We start from the raw sequence: 13,656 nt of genomic DNA on the forward strand, positions 1-13,656 counted from the left end.
TCAGATCTATGTATCGATATAAAGTTTTGTTTTTTTAAGATATGCCCTTTTTGTTAAAACCCTGTTTTCTATGAGGAAAAACACCAAATATGCAACATTTTCCTCAAATAATATTTGATGTGAAGTAATTGGAGCCTTGTATATGTCAATAATTATAACATTGATTTTAGTTCATTATTATTTTCTTAACGACTGTTAAAAAAAAAAAATCACACTAAAATTCTAAGGGACCCAAAAGTGTTAAAGTGTTAACTTGTTTTTATTTTACTCTCAATGTTTAAATCTCTGCAACAACTTCAAATCTATGTATCGATATAAAGTTGTTGTTTTTTTAAGATGTATTTTTCTGACAAAAAACACCAAATATGCAATATTTTCCTCAAAAGATATGTCAAAGTGTAATATTTGATGTGAAGTAATTGGAGCCTTTTATATGTCAATAATTATAACATTGATTTTAGTTAATTATTATTTTCTTAACGACTGTTAAAAAAAAAAAAAATCACACTGAAATTCTTAGGGACCCAAAAGGGTCCCGCACATTAAAGTGTTAACTTTTTTTTATTTTACTCTCAGTGCTTAAATCTCTGCAACAACTACAGATCTATCTGTTGATTATAAGTTGTATCATTTTTATGTGTATTTTGTTTGTTTTTGAATGCTCTTTTGTCAAAGAAAACTTTTTTTAAGGCAAAAACACTAAATATGAAATATTTTCCTCAAAAAGTATTTCAAAGTAGAATATTTGATGTGAAGTAATTAGAGCCTTAAATATGTCAATAATTATAACATTGTTTTTAGTTCATTATTATTTTCTTAACGACTGTTAAAAAAAAAAAAAAAAAAATCACACTAAAATTCTTAGGGACCCAAAAGAATCCCGCCCATTAAAGTGTTAATTTTTTTATTTATTTATTTACTCTCAATGCTTAAATCCCTGCAACAACTACAGATCTATGTATCGATATAAAGTTGTTGTTTTTTTAAGATGTATGCCCTTTTCGTTAAAACAGTTTTTTCTGACAAAACACCAAATATGCAATATTTTCCTCAAAAAATATGTCAGTGTAATATTTGATGTGAAGTAATTGGAGCCTTAAATATGTCAATAATTATACTATTGATTTTAGTTCATAATTTTTTGTTTTGTTTTTACTCTCTATGCTTAAATCTTTGCAACAACTTCAGATCTATCTATTAATTATAAGTTGTGTTATTTTTATTTTTATTTTGTTTGTTTTTTTAATGCTTTTTAGTCAAAGAAAACTTGTTTTTTATGGCAATAACACAAAACATGCAATATTTTCCTCAAAAAATATTTCAAAGTGTAATATTTGATGGGAAGTAATTTGAGCCTAAATAGGTCAATAATTCATAACATTTGATGTTAGTTTTATTATTTTCTTAACATCGACAAAAAATCACACAAAAATTCTTAGGGACCCTTTGGGTCCCACTCATAAAAGCATAAAAAATTGGCACACTTTGTTAAAACCCGGTTTTTTATGACAAAAATACCAAATATGCAATATTTTCCTCAAAAAATATTTCAAAGTGTAATATTTGGTGTGAAGTAATTGGAGGCTTGTATAGGTCAATAATTATAATATTGATTTTTTGTTAAAGAAAACTTGTTTTTTATGGCACAAACACAAAATATGCAATTTTTTTCCTCAAAAATATTTCAAAGTGTAATATTGATATGAAGTAATGGGAGCATTAAATATGTCAATCATTCATAACAACATTGATTTTAGTTCATTATTATTTTCTTAACGACAGTTAAAAAAAAATCACACTAAAATTCTTAGGGACCAAAACTCATAAAAGTGTTAAAAATAGTAACACTTTTTTTTCTTTTTTTTTTCTTTTTTAACCCTTTTTTAATGCTTAAATCTCTGCAGCAACTTGAGATCTATCTGTTGATTATAAGTTTTATAATTTTTTATGTGTATTTTGTTTGTTTTTTAATGCTTTTTTGTTAAAGAGAACTTGTTTTTATGGCAAAAACAAAATTTTAATATTTTTCGAGGAAAATATTGCATAAGTGTAATATTTGATGTGAAGTAATTGGAGCCTTAAATATGTCAATAATTATAACATTGATTTTAGTTCATTATTATTTCTTAACAGTTAAAAAAATATATTTTATTTTTTTTTACTCTGTGCTTAAATCTCTACAATAACTTCAGATATATCTGTTGTATATATTTTTTATTTTTTTTTAAATGAATATTTTGTTTTTGTTTTTGTGCTTTTTTGTCAAAGAAAACTTGTATTTTATGGCAAAAACACCAAAAAAAATTCAAAGTGTAATATTTGATGTTATGTATTTGGAGCCTTGTATAGGTCATTAATTATAACATTGATTTTAGTTCATTGTTATTTTCTTAACAATGACAGTTAAAAAAAATCCCACAAAAATTCTTAGGGATCTAAAAGGGTCCCGCTTATAAAAGTGTTAAAATATTCCCCCCCCCCCCAACGCCTAAATCTCTGGAACAACTTCAGATCTATCTATTTTTATGTGTATTCTGTTTGTTTTTTGTTTTCTGGTTACATTTCACCTGCTTGATATTTTATTCCACTTGTTTATGTTTGTTTGTAATAGTATAAAATGGCTCCCCGGCCCACACTTTGGACACCTCTGCTCAAAAGTCTTCTCATCTTTTGGAAAATGACACCAAAGTTGTAACCCGATGATGATGATGATGGTGATGATGTCATCTATTGCAGAGGAGTAGAGTGAAGGAGAGAGAGTACTCCAACATCAAATATGCTCCCAACTGCACCTCCAAACTCAACATGGCGTCTTCACGCTCCTCCTCTGTGTGAGTAACTTGTGTGTGATATCATGTGCAATACAAGCAGAGTGTTTACTCATGAGTGACATCATGTGTAATACAAGCAGTGTTTACTTGTGAGTGACATCATGTGCAATACAAGCAGAGTGTTTACTCGTGAGTGACATCATGTGCAATACAAGCAGAGTGTTTACTCGTGAGTGACATCATGTGCAATACAAGCAGAGTGTTTACTCGTGAGTGATATCATGTGCAATACAAGCAGTGTTTACTCGTGAGTGATATCATGTGCAATACAAGCAGAGTGTTTACTCGTGAGTGACATCATGTGCAATACAAGCAGAGTGTTTACTCGTGAGTGACATCATGTGTAATACAAGCAGTGTTTACTTGTGAGTGACATCATGTGCAATACAAGCAGAGTGTTTACTCGTGAGTGACATCATGTGCAATACAAGCAGAGTGTTTACTCGTGAGTGACATCATGTGCAATACAAGCAGAGTGTTTACTCGTGAGTGATATCATGTGCAATACAAGCAGTGTTTACTCGTGAGTGATATCATGTGCAATACAAGCAGAGTGTTTACTCGTGAGTGACATCATGTGCAATACAAGCAGAGTGTTTACTCGTGAGTGATATCATGTGCAATACAAGCAGAGTGTTTACTCGTGAGTGATATCATGTGTGATACAAGCAGAGTGTTTACTTGTGAGTGACATCATGTGCAATACAAGCAGAGTGTTTACTCGTGAGTGACATCATGTGCAATACAAGCAGAGTGTTTACTCGTGAGTGACATGTGCAATACAAGCAGAGTGTTTACTCGTGAGTGATATCATGTGTGATACAAGCAGAGTGTTTACTCGTGAGTGATATCATGTGCAATACAAGCAGTGTTTACTCGTGAGTGATATCATGTGTGATACAAGCAGAGTGTTTACTCGTAAGTGATATCATGTGCGATACAAGCAGTCCTGCAGAGTGTTTACTCGTGTGTGATATCATGTGCAATACAAGAGGTCCTGCAGAGTGTTTACTCATGTGTGTGATATCATGTGCGATACAAGCGGTCCTGCAGTGTGTTAACTCGTGTGTGTGATACAAGCAGTCCCGCAGCGTGTTAACGTGTGTGTGATATCAAGTGCGATACAAGCAGCCCTGCAGAGTGTTTACTTGTCTGTGATATCATGTGTGATACAAGTAGAGTGTTTACTTGTGAGTGATATCATGTGCGATACGGAGTGTTTACTTGACTGTGATATCATATGTGATACAAGCAGTCCTGTAGAGTGTTCACTTGTGTGTGATATCATGTGCGATACAAGCAGTCCTGCAGAGTGTTTACTTGTGTGTGATATCATGTGCGATATAAGCAGTGTGTTTACTTGTGTGTGTGATATCATGTGCGATTCAAGCAGTCCTGCAGAGTGTTTACTTGTGTGTGATATAATGTGCGATACAAGCGGTCCTGAAGAGTGTTTACTTGTGTGTGATATCATGTGCGATATAAGCGGTCCTGCAGTGTGTTTACTCGTGTGTGTGAGATATCATGTGCGATCCAAGCAGTCCTGCAGAGTTTACTTGTGTGATATCATGTACGATACAAGCAATCCTGCAGAGTGTTTACTTGTCTGTGATATCATGTGCGATACAAGCAGAGTGTTTACTTGAGTCTGATATCATATGCGATACAAGCAGTCCTGTAAAGTGTTTACTTGTGTGTGCTATCATGTGTGATACAAGCAGTCCTGCGGAGTGTTTACTTGTGTGTGATATAATGTGCGATATAAGCAGTCTGTTTACTTGTGTGTGTGATATCATGTGCGATTCAAGCAGTCCTGCAGAGTGTTTACTTGTGTGAGATGTCATGTGCGATATAAGCAGTCCTGCAGTGTTTACTTTTGTGTGATATCATGTGCGATACAAGCAGTCCTGCAGAGTGTTTACTTGTATGTGATGTCATGTGCAATATAAGCAGTCCTGCAGAGTGTTTACTTTTGTGTGATATCATGTGCGATGCAAACAGTCCTGCAGAGTGTTTACTTGTGTGTGATATCATGTGCGATACAAGTCCTGCAGAGTGTTTACCTGTGTGTGATATCATGTGCGATACAAGCAGTCCTGCAGTGTTTACTTGTGTGTGATATAATGTGCGATACAAGCAGTCCTGCAGAGTGTTTACTTGTGTGTGATATCATGTGCGATGCAAGTCCTGCAGAGTGTTTACTTTACCCTTAACTTTAACAACCATACAATAATAAACAATTAAAAAAGTAAAAATCCACTTACTTGAACACCGGCAAAGGAGCAGACAGAGACTGTGTGTGTGTGTGTGTGTGTGTGTGTGTGTGTGTGTGTGTGTGTGTGTGTGTGTGTGTGTGTGTGTGTGTGTGTGCGCGCTTGGAAGAGGTGCCGCTGAAAGAGACTAGCTCTTTTTCCCCCCGTGAAATAAGTCTGTTTGGCATATTTTTCCAGACAAGTCGGGTCTGATCACAGTTAAAACTTCCATAATCGTGAGCGCCATTAATGTACTCCTGGCAAATAGTCTTTATTTTGATATTATTTTACTTTATTCTGAACTCCACAGCGATTCTTTCCTTCTTTCCACACTGCTCTGTTGTCTTCTTGGCTCTCACACCGAGTTGACAAAATGGAGAAAACGTGTCAAAAGTGAAGGAACACAAAAACGCATTCTCTCCCCAGAAGTATTATTATTATTTATTTGTATTTACTTAAAAGCTATCTTTAAAATAAATTATTTTCTTTTAAAGTCTCTGTAGGTTCACAATTAGTGAAGTTGCTGTATAAAACCTTTGATTATTACTTTCTGATCACGTTTTAATTGAAGATTGCAGACATCAGCAGTGTAATAAATCCGAGGAATGAACAACAATATTATTATTTTTGCAGCGTGACAAACGACGATTCGTCAGGCGTGTACGAGAACATCAACTTCAAGAGCTCCCAGACGTCCTTCAGCAGCAACACCAGGAGGTGAAAGATGCTGCTCCTCTGTGAGTACTTTCACTTTCTTTTTCTCTCAATAAACTACACGAGTTGTCGAGACGGCCGAGGTCAAAGGACAAAAACATTTGATTTGTTACGTGTATGATCTTCAGTCTTGGTTCTCTTCTGCAAAAACATGATGTATTCTCTTCATATCTGAGCTAATGTGACTTTGAAGTCAGGCTGGACAATTATGGCAAAAATGATCTTCCCCATTATTTGGATTAACAACACAATGATTATTACACCACCAAAACTCAACTTGAAATACATTTAGAAGAACAACCGGACTTAAATAAGTAACAAACAAGTACATTAATTAGAATAGTAAGAACTATTAGAATTTCCATTTCCGGTAGGAGAGGATGTTTAATGCCCATTCATTGTCAATGGGGAGAAATTCCGGGAAAACTGGGAATTTTTAAATAGGGAAAACAAGTTTTGTGTTCAATATATGTGAAGAGTAGTGTGGGTGTGGATGGTTGGAAGGTCAGAATCGGGTAAAAAGTGGCACAAAATATTGAGAATTTAGAGCATTGTAGAACTATGAATATGTCCATTTAGTTGAATGGACATATTAACATTTCCTGGAAATTTGTGAATTTTGGGAAAACTGGGAATTTTTTAAAACAATTGATTCTAGATTATATGAATGGGTTTGGTGTTGGAATTTTTGTAATCGGTTGAAAAATGTTGACGTAATAGTTTGAGTTGAGAATGGGTATTTCGGAATTCCTGGACATTTGGAAAAACCAGGAATTTGTACAGAAAACAAATTGGAACGTTTGTTGTCCCAACTAATGTTTTGAAGGTGGAATAGTCAAATATTGGTTGAAAAATGTGGACTGTGAAAACTTTCCAGGAAGAGATGAAACTAGGGCATTGGAAAACCGAGGAATTCTGAGAATTCCTGGAGAAAAACATTTAACTTGGAAAATCGTAGTCTGTCTAGGGTAAATGGAGTGTGTGGATTTTGGAACAGTTCAAATCAGATGAGAAATGTGGGATATGGAGAGGATGTATAATGCCCATTCATTGTCAATGGGGAGAAATTCCGGGAAAACCAACAATTTTGGAATAGGGAAAATATGTTTTGCGTTCGATATATGTGAAGAGTAGTGTGGGTGTGGATGGTTGGAAGGTCAGAATCGGGTAAAAAGTGGCACAAAATGTTGAGAATTTAGAGCATTGTAGAACTATGAATATGTCCATTTAATTGAATGGACATATTAACATTTCCTGGAAATTTGTGAATTTTGGGAAAATTTGGAATTTTTTAAAACAATTGATTTTAGATTATATGAATGGGTTTGGTGTTGGAATTTTTGGAATCGGTTGAAAAATGTTGACATAATAGTTTGAATTGAGAATGGGTATTTCGGAATTCCTGGAAATACTGAAAAACCAGGAATTTGTACAGAAAACAAATTGGAACATTTGTTGTCCCAACTAATGTTTTGAAGGTGGAATGGTCAAATATCAGTTGAAAAATAGGGAAGATATGTTTTGTGTTCAATGTGTGTGAAGGGTGTGGATGGTTGAAAGGTCGGAATTGAGTAAAAAGTGGCGCACGATGTTGAGAATTTAGGGCATTGTAGAACTAAGAATATGTCAATTTAGTTGTATGGATGTATCAAAATTTCCTGGAAATTTGTGAATTTTGGGAAACCGGGAATTTTTAAAAACTATTGATACTAGATATGAATGGGTTGGTGTTGGAATTGTTGGAATCGGTTGAAAAATGTTGACATAATAGTTTGAATTGAGAATGGGTATTTTGGGAAAAACGGGAAATTTTAAGATAAAAATTGGAACATTTGTTGTCTCAACTAAGAGCAATGTTCTGATGGCGAATGGTCAAAAATGGTTGAAAAATGTGGACTGAAAACTTTCCAGGAAGAGGCGAAAATAGGGCATTGGAAAACTCTGAGAATTCCTGGAACATTTTTTTAACTTGGAAAATGTGTGACAAGTAGTATTGGTGTGGATGAATGAAAGGTCGGAATCGGGTAAAAAGTGGCGCAAAATGTTTAGAATTTAGGGCATTGCAGAACTATGAATATGTCCATTCAGTTGAATGGAAATTTCCTGGAAATTTGTGAATTTTGGGAAAACCGGGAATTTTTTAAAACTATTGATACTAGATGATATGAATGGTTGGTGTTGGAATTTTGGGATTCGGTTGAAAAATGTTAATGTAATAGTTTGAATTGACAATGGGTATTTTGTAGTTCCTGGAATTTTGGAAAAAACAGGAATTTGAACGGAAAACAAATTGGAACATTTGTTGTCTCAACTAAGAGGAATGTTTTGAAGGTGGAATGGTCAGAAACGGTTGAAAAATGTGGACTGTGAAAACTTTCCAGGAAGAGGTGAAAATAGGGCATTGGAAAACTGGGAATTCCTGGAAAATGTTTTAAACTTGGAAAATGTGTGAAGAGTAGTATGTGTGTGGATAAGGTCGGAATCGGGTAAAAAGTGGCGCAAAATGTTGAGAATTTAGGGCATTGTAGAACTATGAATGTGTCCATGGGAATTTCCTGGACATTTATGAATTTTGGGAAATCTGGGAATTTTATAAACTATTGATACTAGATTATATGAATCGTTGGTGTTGGAATTTTTGGAATCGGTTGAAAAATGTTGACACAATAGTTTGAATTGAGAATGTGTATTTCGGGAAATCCGGGAATTTGTAAATTAAAAATAGGTAATTGGAAAACCGGGCATTTTTGAGAATTCCTGGAAAATTCTGAGAATTCCTGGAAAACATTTTAAACTTGGAAAATGTGTGAAGAGGAGTTTGGTGGATGAATAAAAGGTCGGAATCGGGTAAAAAGTGGTGCAAAATGTTGAGAATTTAGGACATTGTAGAACTATGAATATGTCAATTTAGTTGAATGGGAATTTACTGGAAATTTGGGAATTTTGGGAAAACCAGGAATTTTTTAAACTATTGATACTAGATGATATGAATGGTTGGTGTTGGAATTTTTAGATTCGCTTGAAAAATGTTAATGTAATACCGTATTTTTTCGGACTATAAGTCACAGTTTTTTTCCATAGTTTGGCCGGGGGTGCGACTTATACTCAGGAGCGACTTATGTGTGAAATTATTAACACGTTACCGTAAAATACCAAATAATATTATTTAGCTCATTCACGTAAGAGACTAGACGTATAAGATTTCATGGGATTTAGCGATTAGGAGTGACAGATTGTTTGATAAACGTATAGCATGTTTTATATGTTATAGTTATTTGAATGACTCTTACCATAATATGTTACGTTAACATGCCAGGCACGTTCTCAGTTGGTTATTTATGCGTCATATAACGTACACTTATTCAGCCTGTGTTCACTATTCTTTATTTATTTTAAATTGCCTTTCAAATGTCTATTCTTGGTGTTGGGTTTTATCAAATAAATTCCCCAAAAAATGCGACTTATACTCCAGTGCAACTTATATATGTTTTTTTTCTTCTTTATTATGCATTTTCGGCCGGTGCGACTTATACTCCGGAGCGACTTATACACCGAAAAATATGGTAGTTTGAATTGACAATGGGTATTTTGTAGTTCCTGGAAATTTGGAAAAAACTGGAATTTGTACGGAAAACAAATTCGAACATCTGTTGTCTCAACTAAGAGGAATGTTTTGAAGGTGGAAAATGTGGACCGTGAAAACTTTCCAGGAAGAGGTGAAAGTAGGGCATTGGAAAACTGGGGAATTCTGAGAATTCCTGGAAAATGTTTTAAACTTGGAAAATGTGTGAAGAGTAGTTTGTGTGTGGATGGTTGGAAAGTTGGAATTGGTTAAAAAGTGGTGCAAAATGTCCAGAATTTAGGGCATTGTAGAACTATGAATATGTCCAAGGGAATTTCCTGGAAATTTGTGAATTTTGGGAAAAGCGGGAATGTTTGAAACTATTGATACTAGATTATATGAATGGTTGGTGTTATATAACAATAAGAAAAATAACATCCACTTCTCCAATTCCATTTGTACTTTTTACACATACTTTATAAAGTGTCCTTTTTGTGTCATAAACACAATTCAATAAAATGCTCAAATATTCTCACAATTATTGATACAAAACATCTTTGGACAATTTTGACCATTATTTTAAGTCGGAGCACAATCACTTTTTAAATGTATCAACCAGTGCTTTGAAGATAAACTACACTTTTTATGGCATTTTACCCATATTTGTAATTTTTTTGTACATTTTAAGTTGTAAATAAACGCTAGCAAAAGTCAGCTAACAATGTAGATAATGGGAATACACTACTGCGTCCAGAAAGTTCCAACAATACACCATTTACATTGCAAGTATTAATGATATTGCTATTATGAGCGCTAAACGCTTGAATGTTTCGAGATCAACTTCCGATCCATGTGTAGATTTTAAATTTTTATTATTTTTGAACGATGACACTTTAAAAAAAAAAATCACACTAAAGGTCCCAGGGACCAAAATGGGTCTTAGTCATTACTGTTTCTAAGTAAGTCGTTTATTAATTTACTTTTACTTTAAACGCTTAATTATCTCTCGATTATCTTCCGATCTATCTGTACATTTTCCTTGTTTATTATTTTTGAGCAATGACAGTTTAAAAAAAACAAACACTAAAGGTCTCAGGGACCAAAATGGGTCTTCATCATTACTGTTTCAAAGTAAGTCATTTATTGTATTTTTACTTTCAACGCTTAAATATCTCAAGATCAACTTCCAATCTGTCTGTCGATTATAAGTTTGTATTATTTTTGAGCAATGACCGTTGAAAAAAAATCACACTAAAGATCTCAGGGACCAAAATGGGTCTCAGTCATTAGTGTTTCAAAGTAAGTCATTTATTTTTAAATTCAACGCTTAAATGACTCGAGGTCAACTTCCAATCTATCTGTCGATTACAATTTTTTATTATTTTTGTGGAATGACAGTTTTTAAAAAATCACACTAAAGGTCCTAGGGACCAAAATGGGTCTTAATCGTTAAAATGTTTCAAAGTAAGTCATTTATTTAAGTTTTACTTTCAACACTTAAATATCTCGAGATCAATTTCCAATCTATCTGTCGATTATAAGTTTTTATTATTTTTGAGCAATGACCGTTTAAAAAAAATCACACTAAAGGTCCCAGGCACCAAAATGGGTCTTAGTCATTAGTGTTTCAAAGTAAGTCATTTATTTTATTTTTACTTTCAACGCTTGAATGTCTCGAGATCAACTTCCGATCTATGTGTAGACTATACGTTTTTATTATTTAAAAAAAAAAAATCACACTAAACGTCTCAGGGACCAAAATGGGTCTTCATCATTAGTGTTTCAAAGTAAGTAATTTATTTAATTTATTTTTACTTTCATCGCTTAAATAGCTGGAGATCGACTTCCGATCTATCTGTCGATTATAACATTTTATTATTTTTGAGCAATGACAGTTTAAAAAAATCACACTAAAGGTCTCAGGGACCAAAATGGGTCTTCGTCATTAGTGTTTCAAAGTAAGTTATTTATTTTTACTTTCAACGCTTGAATGTCTCGAGAGCAACTTACGATCTATGTGTCGATTTTAAGTTTTTATTATTTTTGAGCAATGACCGTTTTTAAAAAAAAAATCACAGAAAGGTCCCAGTGATCGAAATGGGTGGTAGTCATTAGTGTTTCAAAGTAAGTAATTTATTTTATTTATTTTTACTTTCAACGCTTAAATATCCCGAGATTAACTTCCGATTTATCTGTTGATTATAATTTTGTATTATTTTTTGAGCAATGACAGTAAAAAAAAAAAATCACACTAAAGGTCCCAGGGACCAAAATGGGTCTTAATCATTAGTGTTTCAAAGTAAGTTGTTTATTTTATTTATTTTTACTTTCAACGCTTAAATATCCGGAGATAAACTTCCGATCTATCTGTCGATTATAAGTATTTAATATTTTTGAGCAATGACCGTTTAAAAAAAATCACACTAAAGGTCTCAGGGACCAAAATGGGTCTTAGTCGTTAGTGTTTCAAAGTAAGTCATTTATTTTTACTTTCAACGCTTAAATATTTGGAGATCAACTTCCGATCTATCTGTCGATTATACGTTTTTATTATTTTTGAACAATGACAGTTTAAAAAAAAATCACACTAAAGGTCTCAGGGACCAAAATGGGTCTTCGTCTTTAGTGTTTCAAAGTAAGTCATTTATTTTTACTTTCAACGCTTGAATGTCTCGAGAGCAACTTACGATCTGTGTCGATTTTAAGTTTTTATTATTTTTGAGCAATGACAGTTTAAAAAAAAAAATCACAGTAAAGGTCCCAGTGACCAAAATGGGTCGTAGTCATTAGTGTTTCAAAGTAAGTAGTTTATTTTATTTATTTTTACTTTCAACGCTTATATATCCAGAGATCAGCTTCCGATTTATCTGTTGATTATAAGTTTGTACTATTTTTTGAGCAATGACAGTTTTAAAAAAAAAAAATCACATTAAAGGTCCCAGGGACCAAAATGGGTCTTAGCCCTTAGTGTTTCAAAGTAAGTAATTTATTTTATTTATTTTTACTTTCAATGCTTAAATATGTCAAGATCAACTTCCAATCTATTTGTCGATTATACGTTTTTATTATTTTTGAGCAATGACCATTTAAAAAAATCACACTAAAGGTCCCAGGGACCAAAATGGGTCTTAGCCCTTAGTGTTTCAAAGTAAGTCATTTATTTTATTTATTTTTAATTTCAATACTTAAATATCTCAAAATCTATTTCCGATCTATTTCAGTATTGCAATTTTAAATAAATAAAATAAATGACTTACTTTGAAACACTAATGACTAAGACCCATTTTGGTCCCTGAGAACTTAGGTAGGATTTTTTTTAAACTGTCATTGCTCAAAAATAATAAAAACTTGTAATCGACAGATCGGAAATAGATTTTGAGATATCTGTCGATTATAAGTTTTTATTATTTTTGAGCAATGACAGTTTGAAAAAAATCACACTAAAGGTCCCAGGGACCAAAATGGGTCTTAGTCGTCAGTGTATCAAAGTAAGTCTTTTATTTTTACTTTCAACGCTTAAATATCTGGAGCTCACCCCTGGCTTAAAGAACGCTAGCAACAAAACAAGGTGCTTTGATTTAAAAAAAAAGTGCACTAAAAAGACACAAAATAGTTTTTTGAGGACGTGACAGAAAAATATGTCGTGCTGGTTGTCTTAGATTGCTGAGACCTCCTCCATGACGGGTTTATTCCCACAGGCTTGTTGCGGGAGGGAGGGGGCCTGGGGCTCCTCCTCGGCTCCACCAGGGTGCACCTTGCCTGGGATGAGCGTCGCCGTCCCTCCCCCTCTGACCTGGAGCTGGACGTGAGGACTTTGCCCCCGCCGCCATCAACGTGCCTTCTTGTACTTTTGGACTTGAGGAGGATGGACCTCAAGCAGGGGTCAGATGTCACCCGCAGCCATGAAGACCGGTAAGACATTCTCACGTCCGTACCCCCCAAAAAAACGTATTTTTGAACGCAGACACGAACATGTGAACACGAGTCTTTTTTCTTGTAAATGTTTCTTATGCTGATATTTGCCAGACACTTGATTAAATGAATGTTGTGGACTGTTTGTGCTTCGTTTGTTGACCTTTGACACCAGCAAAATAATCATACATGACAAATATATGAAGACTGAATACAATATTATTATATACAGCGAAATAACATACAATAATATTATATACAATGAAATAACATCAAATAATATTATATACAATGAAATAACAACAACAAATATTATATGCAATGAAATAACATCAAATATTATATACAATGAAATAATATCAAATAATATTATATACAATGAAAT

The 13,656-nt window shown here is 33.6% G+C and overlaps 1 protein-coding gene across 6 annotated transcripts in view; it reads left to right on the plus strand.

Annotated features, from left to right (window-relative positions):
• ptpn11b (protein tyrosine phosphatase non-receptor type 11b) overlaps positions 1-13,412 on the plus strand; it is a 103,533-nt gene extending 90,121 nt beyond the window's left edge. For 4 of the 6 annotated variants that reach the window (XM_062057547.1, XM_062057551.1, XM_062057552.1 and 1 more), the window contains 3 exons: positions 2,737-2,831; positions 5,717-5,820; positions 13,019-13,412. In XM_062057547.1, coding sequence (XP_061913531.1) covers positions 2,737-2,831; positions 5,717-5,804 — 183 coding nt within the window. In that variant the 3' untranslated portion in view covers positions 5,805-5,820; positions 13,019-13,412. Of the gene's footprint in view, positions 1-2,611; positions 2,832-5,716; positions 5,821-13,018 lie in introns of those variants that run through there. The other 2 variants (XM_062057550.1, XM_062057553.1) reach the window with 2 other exon arrangements.
• Positions 13,413-13,656: the final 244 nt, after the last annotated feature.

Source organism: Entelurus aequoreus, linkage group LG01 (assembly GCF_033978785.1).
Source record: "Entelurus aequoreus isolate RoL-2023_Sb linkage group LG01, RoL_Eaeq_v1.1, whole genome shotgun sequence".
NCBI lineage: Eukaryota > Metazoa > Chordata > Actinopteri > Syngnathiformes > Syngnathidae > Entelurus > Entelurus aequoreus.